General features: G+C 43.4%; 1 protein-coding gene across 1 annotated transcript in view; it reads left to right on the top strand.

Annotated features, from left to right (window-relative positions):
- The window catches only part of Dcaf5 (DDB1 and CUL4 associated factor 5), a gene marked incomplete at its 3' end in the record, with an annotated part of 97409 nt that overhangs the window by 70596 nt on the left and 17594 nt on the right, over positions 1 to 9219 (top strand). Inside the window, exon 8 of the mRNA XM_031357729.1 lies at positions 8160 to 8287. Within this exon, the coding sequence (XP_031213589.1) occupies positions 8160 to 8287 (128 nt within the window). The remainder of the gene's footprint in view (positions 1 to 8159; positions 8288 to 9219) is intronic.

Below are 9219 nucleotides of genomic sequence, written 5' to 3'. Positions count from 1 at the left end.
AGAACTGGATGTGTAGACCAGGCTGGCCTGCCTCTGCTTCCCGAGTGCTGGGATTAAAGGCATGTGCCACCACCACCCAATTTATTGGTTTAGTTTTAGACAGGATATCACTGTCTGCCTGAGAGCCTGCTAGCACTGGCTGGCCTAGAACTTGCTATTTATCTTAAGTCTATTATACAGAAACTATTTGATGGACCATTAAAATACTGCTATAACGGCCAGCAAGATGGCTCAGCTGACATTGGCCTAAGGCCTGATTTTAATCCCCAGATCCCATAGGATAACAGGAGACTAAGAGAAGACTAAGACTAAGCCCACAACCATTCTCACTCTCACACACACACACACACACACACACACACACACACACACACACACACGAGTAAGCCCACACCTATTGATGCACACACACTCACATATACACAAAAGTAAGCCCGCACCCATTCATACACACACATATGCTGACACGAGAGTAAGCCTGCACCCGTTCACATGTGTACACATATACACATACTCACACAAGAATAAGCCCACCCATTCACACACACATACATATACACACTAAAATAAAATACAACAAAACAAAAGAATTTAAAAATATAACTGTAAGAGCCATGCAACAAACTGGAGCTATGGTTCTCCCAGATCTCCAGATTTTCCTTTGATTCCACCTACAGCCTATATTCCCATAGTGGAACCTGTTAAGGTCACCATCAGTTAGCACCCAGGCTTACTTGGGTGAGCAGCGCCTAGCAAGTAGGCTCTAGAGAGGTATGTGGTGATGTAGCTGCTCTCTGGGGGTGGGGTGGGGGGGGTTTCTCAGCCTTTCTTCAGACTGGCTTCAGAAATGCTTGACATCTCTTTTTTATAATATAATAGCTCTGCTTTTTAAAATTATATTTACTGTGTGTGTACATGTGTATGCCCACCCACGCATGTACACATGTGCCCTCAAGCACACATAACCATGTGGATGGACACACATGTAGATATCAGAGGACAACTTTTGGGGTTTGTTTTCTCCTACCATTCCTAGGGATTGAACTCAGGTCGTCTGGCTTAGCAGCAAATTCCTTTATTTGCTGAGCCATCCTTCTGGCCCTCCAATTTTTAAATACTAGCAATTAATTCATAGTTTTAAAAAATGTTCGGCAAGTTTCAGCAAAGCAAACAGCATATCTGAAGGCTGTATGTGGCTCTTGAGTTTTTTGTTTTGATTGTGTCAGACAGAAATGACCTAATCCATCCTCCTGCCTTTTTAAATTAACTGATTCTGGACTGAGGACAAGCATGGTTTCCCTTTTTAGCCCTACTTGTCGAATATAAGATACTAAGGTAAGCAAATAAAGAAAGCTGACTTACTATTGTGTACCTTAATGGCACAATTAATACTTGACAAGCAATCAACATTAATTAAATACCTGCTGTGTGCTTTATAGTGGGTACCAAATGCTGAAAATCCTGAGTGTGAGCCAAAGCCAGGGGCTCTTTTTTTCCCCTTTCTTTTCTTTTTGGGTATTTGAGGTGTGATTTCTTTTTTAATGCTATACAAATTCTAAAGAAATTGATTTTTTTTAAGAATTATTTATTTTATGTGTATGAGTACACTGTAGCTGACTTCATGCACACCAGAAGACGGCATCAGATCCCATTAAAGATGGTTGTGAACCACCATGTGGTTGCTGGGAATTGAACTCAGGAGCTCTGGGAGAGCTCTTAACCGCTGAGCTGTCTCTCTCCTGTGAGACTTCAGATGGAGCTGAGGAGGCTGTTTCTGTTGTAAGACCCATACCCATGTCAAACTCTTGACCGAGCAAGGTTAGGTCTCCTTTTTTCACTTGGTGAAACTTACTTTCAAAATCCCTAGGTCAGAACCAGGAGCTTTTGCTGTGGCAAAGAAAACACTTGTGAGAATGTTTACATCTCTTGAGTGGAAGTAAAGGCATCAGTTGTGTATGTTGTAATCCTGCAAATAAGACAAACAGACCAGAAGTTAATGTACACAGCTAGGGAAAGGAGCAACAGGCCTAAGATCTAGTGCTGTCATGGTTAAAGAACAGTCTAGGGCAGACCTCAAAAATTGTTATTGTGTAAGGTGTTTGTAGACATAGTTTAATAGTCCTAGAAGCTTTCTTAAAACAATATGTAGGTGGATAGAAGACATCGGCCTCTGAGATGACTCAGCAGGCCTTTGTTGTTGATCCTGATGACCTAAATTCAGTCCTCAAGGCCCACCTGGTAGAAAGAGAGGACTATCCTCTGCAGATCTGCAGGTTGTTCTCTGGGCACCATACACGTGTGGGGTGTGCAGGCGCACACATAGAAGCACTCACATAAATACACAAATCTCTTTTTATTAAGACGAAGTCTTGCTATGTAGCTCTGCTGACCTAGAACTCAGTATGTAGACCATGCTGGCCTCAAACTCAGATCTGCTTGCCTCTGCCTGAGTGCTAATAATAATAGTTAAATATATGTATGCCTCTGCTGTTGCTAGGAGTATTATGATCAGTGCAGATCCAAAGCATTTTTTTTCTAGTAACTTACATATGGAAGTAATTGATTTGGCAAAGTAGTAGGAGAGACAGGTTAATCTTTAAATATTTGTATTTCTCTTTCTTCTAACTTGTTTTAAAGTTTTCTCAGAGCAGCTTTCCCTGAGGTGTGAGTCTACTTTAATTCTATGGTACATGTTTCTGTTCTTCTCTTTCTCTGCTGTGCATATGTGCACTACTGTTGTCTGAACCTACAGCTTCATATATGCTAGACAGGTGCCCTACCACTGAGCTATATCACTCTCTGCCCTGACCTTATTATTTATGGACAAGGTATAATCCAGATGAAATGGTAGTCTTGATTTTTAAATTCCTGATCCATTCATCTTAAAGTTGGGGGCTTTAGAGAAACACTGTAACCTTTCCTACCCGATTCTTCCCATGTAAAATAAGAATGCTAATGTCATCCAAAGCAGCAGTGTCTGCCTTCTTGGTATTACTCTGAGAGTACTTACAAACTCAGTGATTTCCTCCTAATTTAAAAAGTTTCTCCTACCTAGTGTGGTGGCACATACCTTTAATCCCACAGAGTTGGAGGCCAGCTTGGTCTACAGTTCTAGGTACCCTGTCATGAAAAACAAAAAAAACAAATAGTTTCCTCCATTTTGAACATTCCTTTTAAAAAGGCAGGATGGACAGGCAGTGGTGCTACCTGCCTCTTATCCCAACATTCGGGAGACAGAGATGGAGGATCTCTTGTGAGTTTGAGGCCAGCGTGGCCTACACAGAGAAACAATGTCATCCAGAATGGAGACATTGTCCTTTGTATTCCCCATGAATCCTAGTGGTTCTTACATGAAGACTGCTGAAGTCATAAGTCTTCTAAAGGATTCCCTTTTTGACAGACTTTTTCTCAAGTAGAAGGGGACCATGCATTTTCACTCTCAAGTCCTGTCAGCCACCCCACAAGCAGGAGGCTAGAAACAGCCATAAAGTGTATTTGCCAGCCTGCATATATGTGTAGAAACTATTGCTTCCTTTCTTCTATAGTTAACTTTATTCTCTGTGTACGAGTACATGTGTGCAAAGGTCAGATGACAACCTGCAGAAATTGTCTCTCTCCTTCCACTGTGTGGGTCCCAGGGATCAAGCTTTGCACATCTGTCATGGGAGCTGCCTCTGTCCACTAAGCCATTTCATCTGCTCTCTTACTTTTCCTAGATGTACATTTGTTCTCAGTGAGTTAGGCTTAGGCATCTGGTTTTTTCCTTCCTTGTAACTGGAAAAGCAACTGTTTTCAGTTGGCCACACGTAGTTGGTTACAGACACATATGAAGTACAGATGAAGGAAGAGCTGGGTATAATTGTCTTTGTATGATTAAGCATTGCTTCCTGTGGAGTGCTGAAGCTCTACTGAGGGCATTGTTGTCCCCATCTGGCTTCTCTCATCTCTGAAGTGGTTACATGTTCCCCAAAAGACAGCCAGTGCTCCCTCTATCTTGTCAATATCCTGGACTGTGTTTCTCTGTGACTCGAAACTTAAAACCCGAACTGTTGGTTCAGACCTTTTGGAAATGTTAAGACTTCTTTGGGCTTCTCTTCTAAGTGTGCCAAGAAGAGAAATGTTTTTTGCTCTTCATATTTATAAACTTCTTTGTTGTTGTTGTTTCTTTTCTTTTCTTTCTCAAGACAGGGTTTCTCTGTGTAGCCTTGGCTGTCCTGGAACTCACTCTGTAGACCAGGCTGGCCTCGAACTCAGAAATCCACCTGCCTCTGCCTCCCAAGTGCTGGGATTAAAGGCGTGCTCCGCCGCCGCCAACCCCCATTTGTAAACTCTTAATTCTCTCAATGGGGTCAAGAATGAAGTGGGCTCGTTTTCTCAGCTGCTGTTTACCAAGCCGCGTCCTTGCAGGTTATAGCTCTAGCTTTCTCCTTCAAGCTTTGTTCCAGAGCGCATGATGAGGGCTTTACTTGAATTCATTTACTTACTGGGTGTCTTACTGAGAAGACACTATTGCAAAGTTATTTGGACAGATCATGAAAAGATACATACTTTTATTTTCCTTAACACTGCTGGGGGAGCTTAACCAAGAGCCTTGAATATACTAAGCAAATGTGATACCACTGAGCCTCATTCCCAGCCAATACTTTCTTGACTTGTAAGAGGAGTGATCAAAAAGGTATTTACCTACAAGTGCACATATTCTACTTAGAAGTGGATTCTGGATCGCTGGCTCAAGACATGTGAGGACTCCAAGGTCCATAAAAACAGAATTATTAAGAGTAATGTGAAAGCCGGGCGTGGTGGCGCACGCCTTTAATCCCAGCACTTGGGAGGCAGAGGCAGGTGGATTTCTGAGTTCGAGGCCAGCCTGGTCTACAGAGTGAGCTCCAGGACAGCCAGGGCTATACAGAGAAACCCTGTCTCGAAAAACCAAAAAAAAAAAAAAAAAAAAAAAAAAAAGAGTAATGTGAATAGATTCCAGGAGTTTAGTAACATTTTCATAGAATTGACATTTTAAAGCATTATGAAGGATAGGTGGGAGTTTAATTACATTTGTTTCTTAGCTCTTACTACGGTAAAATGCTATAAAGGAAACATCCAAAATTAGCATCAGAAACATAGAGACAAAGAAACATCTGGATAAATCCATATGGTGGGTAATAGAGCCCACAAGTGGAGCTCCCCCCCCTTGTATTCTGTAGTCTTATATATTCATGTTTCAGTTTGGTCGTCACATATTTATTGGAAACATGCTGCGAGGCAGTGTTCTAGAGACTGGGGATTCAGCAGAGACAAGAATCCTATCATCATCACAGGGTTTGCTTTTAGCGAAGGGAACTTTTCACACAAGGAACAGCAGACATGAATAACAGAATGTCTAGTTGTGCAATGGCAAACAGAACAGATTAAGGGGTGTAGGAATGGCATTAGTATGACTTGGGGAGTCAGTAGATGCAGATTTTGATTAGATGTTCTGAAGAGGCTTCATTGAGAAGTCTACAATTGAGCAAAACCCTCAGAGAGTGGGAAATACAGGCAAGACTCAGTCATGGGGAGCGAGCAGGAGTGGCCCCGGTGTATTCTGACACACATGGAAGCTAATGGGTTGAGACAGAGCAAGGGTATCACAGGGGATACACAGTGGGAGATGAGGTCCAAAGTAAGTGGAACAAAGGAGGATGGGTATTCAGCAGAGGGACTTACTGAGTGCACTGGCTGGGTTTGTGTGTCAGCCTGACACAGGCTGAAGTTATCACAGAGAAAGGAGCTTCAGTTGAGGAAGTGCCTCCATGAGGCATTTTCTCAATTAGTGATCTAGGTGGCAGGGAGAGGGCCTCTTGTGGGTGGTGCCATCCCTGGGCTGGTAGTCTTGGGTTCTATAAGAGAGCAGGCTGAGCAAGCCAGGGGAAGTCATGGCCTCTGCATCAGCTTCTGCTTCCTGACCTGCTTGAGTTCCAGTTCTGACTTTCTTTAGTGATGAAGTAAGTAAGCAATGTGGAAGTAAGCTGAATAAACCCTTTCCTCCCCACCTTGCTTCTTGGTCATGGTGTAGTGCAGGCATAGACACCCTGACTAGGACACTGAGGAGCTGAAGAACCATTAGAACATGATGAGCAGAGGAGCTCCGTGTCATTTAAAAGGATTGCTCTGGCTGCTGAGGTGAGGGTATGCAGTAGAAGTGGAGCTCTCAAGGAGAGAAATGGGGAGAAATACTATGTGCCTCATGAGACATATGAGGAGTGGTGGTGGCTTGAACCTAGGCCCTAAAGTTAGATCAGAGATACATGGAGGAAATAAAACCATTAGGGTTTCTTTTTTTTTTTGAGACAGGGTTTCTCTGTGTAGCCCTGGCTGTCCTGGAACTCACTCTGTAGACCAGGCTGGCCCGGAACTCAGAAGTACACCTGCCTCCCAAGTGGGAGATTGTTTTTATTTATTCTGGATTTTTTGAAACAGGGTCTCACTTTGTAGCCCTGGTGTCCTGGAACTCACTGTATAAATTAGGCTGGCCTTGAACCCGTAGAGATCCAGCTACCTCTGCCCCTCAAGAGCTGGAGTGAAAGGTGTGGTCTGCCACATCTAGCTGGAAGACTATTTGGATAGCCTTAAGTGATGTGAGAAGGCTCAGCCTGACAGTGGACAGTGCCATTTGGGCCCTGCACTGTATCTGGGTAGGAACCTGGCTGAATACTTCTGCTCTTGACTGTGGGTGTGCAATGACCAGCTGTCTCAGGTCCTGCTCTAATACTTGCCCCAGTGATGGACTATAATATGAAATTGTCAGCTAAAATAAACCCTTTCTCCTTTAAGTTGCAGCAGCAGAACTAAAAGATGCTCCTGAGGAATGCTGGGAGCCCTGTATGTACACAGCTATTATATGTCCTTAGGTTCCTATGGATCCCTCTCTCCTCAGGAGGCCCACGCCATCTTTCCCACCTTCCATGCCTGATATGTCAGGCTACACTCCTATCCTGGGATACATGCAGCCTGTGACTCACAGGTCAGACTCGCCTGGATCCCACCATGTCAGCCTACTTTATCCAGTAGGCCAAATGTGGAAAAATGTCTAGAAAGAGATTAGTGGGGAAAAGCATTTTGCTATAGTTGTTGCTCCTTCGCTGAAATACTGAGAAATACTTAGAGCGAGTTCTGGTCAGAGTATTTGTGGGGTGGGGCAGACACATGGAACAGAAACCGTACTTAATGATCTTGGGCCTCCATGGTAGAGGCACAAAGTATCCACTGACCAAATAACACTCTTTGGTTTGTGTCTGGATACCTCACGCTCTGTCTTATTAGCTGTACGTAGTTGTGTGTGAGAGCTCAGAGCAACCTTGTTCAGAATGCAATGCATGTGTCCCTGTGTGGGTATAATACCAATGCCAGGATATTGAACCTGAATCTAGCCCAAGTTCATTAATGAAAATATTTTTACTCTGTTAACACACTCCAGGCCCCTGGTACTTATTGTGTGCCACAGCAATGGGTGTCAGCGGACAACTCCTGCCATGGGTAGGAGGCCCTTGGAGTGAACTCAGATTGTCAGGCTGGCAACAGTGTTTTATCCACTGAGCCAAGCCGTCTGTTTCACTGGTCCTCCTTCCTACTCTTAGTACTTGCTATTATGACTATGATCCAGATCTCCTTTGTATCCAGTTCTCCTGCTGTCCAAGGGCAAAAGAAAGATTCTTTGTGTTATCCTGTTTTCTTCCCTCTAATGTCATCTTAGTATAAATTGAGAGTTAAACAGATTAAAGACTTCTTGTGTATTTATATCATCACATGTTCCTGGTTTTGCAAGCTCCTGGCTTGGCAGCCTGACTTCAACCCAAGTATTCAGTCTCATATTGCTCTATTGCTTTTTCTAATACAACATTTAGATTAAAACTTGGAGACCAAAACTGTGATGTTTTAAGTTGCTTTGGGTCATTGACAATGGAATTGCTGGGGACGGGTGTGGGCATTGCTTGCAGGCTGAATAAAGGCTTTTGGTAAGAGACGTATGCTGAGGGGAGTTCTGTCCCTCTGTTCCCAGCAATGGATCTAAAGAGTCTGCATCCTGCTCTCACAGTGGATCAACATCTCAGCCCTGTTGAGAGCTGCTTATATGTCATGGCTGGAACCTGTTATCATTTGATTTATTTGCTCTGTCTTCCTAGGTGGCATTGGCAGGGTGGTCAATGGAGCCTTCATGGTGCTGAAGGGGCATCGGTCCATCGTGAACCAGGTTCGCTTTAACCCCCACACCTACATGATCTGCTCTTCTGGGGTAGAAAAGATTATCAAGGTGAGGCACTTTCCTCTTCGGTCCTTTTAGAGAAATGTTTGTAGTTCATTTGTAGTTCATGGAAGAAACTAGAACAATGTGTGTAGGGATTTATATCTAAATATTTTGACAGTTTATCAGAATTCTCCAAGAGTGCCAGGAATGTTGGTACATGCCTGTAAACCTGACACTTAGACCTGAAGTTAAGAGACTCACTAGGAGCCGGGCAGTGGTGGCGCATGCCTTTAATCCCAGCACTTGGGAGGCAGAGGCAGGCAGATTTCTAAGTTCAAGGCCAGCCTGGTCTACAGAGTGAGTACCAGGACAGCCAGGGCTATACAGAGAAACCCTGTCTCAAAAAACCTGAGAGAGAGAGAGAGAGAGAGAGAAAGAGAGAGAGAGAGAGAGAAAGAGAGAGAGAGAGAGAGAGAGAGAGGAGAGAGAAAGAGAGAGAGAGAGAGAGAGAGAGAGAGGAGAGAGAAAGAGAGGGGGGCGGAGGAGATAGAGAGATTCACTAGGCCAAAGCTAGCTATGCTGCATAGCAAGATTCTGGCTTTAAAGGGAATTGAAGTATTAGAAGTTGATAGTGTAAAAGTAGGTAGAGCATGGGGTACATGTGTTTAATCTCAGCTCTCATTAGCCAGAGGCAAGCAGATCTCTATGAGTTTAAGCTAACATAGTTTACACAGTGAATCCAGGACAGACAGGCAGGGCTACACACTATGGGTCTGGTTGTTTGTTTTTAAGTGATTTTTAAAATTACTTTCTTTCTGAATCATTGTAACATGTTTATTAATAAATCTGTATAATTATAAAACTTTTATATGGGTTCATTTTTATCAGAAACATACATTTGTTTAGGTATGGTAGGACATACCTATAAACAAGTATAAACACATGAGAGGTGAAGGCAGGATCATCAGGAGTTCAGGGTTATACTTGACTACATAGGG

Source organism: Mastomys coucha, unplaced genomic scaffold, assembly GCF_008632895.1.
Source record: "Mastomys coucha isolate ucsf_1 unplaced genomic scaffold, UCSF_Mcou_1 pScaffold6, whole genome shotgun sequence".
NCBI lineage: Eukaryota > Metazoa > Chordata > Mammalia > Rodentia > Muridae > Mastomys > Mastomys coucha.
Note: the sequence above shows the minus strand (reverse complement) of the source record. Positions and strands in the feature narration are given on the sequence as shown.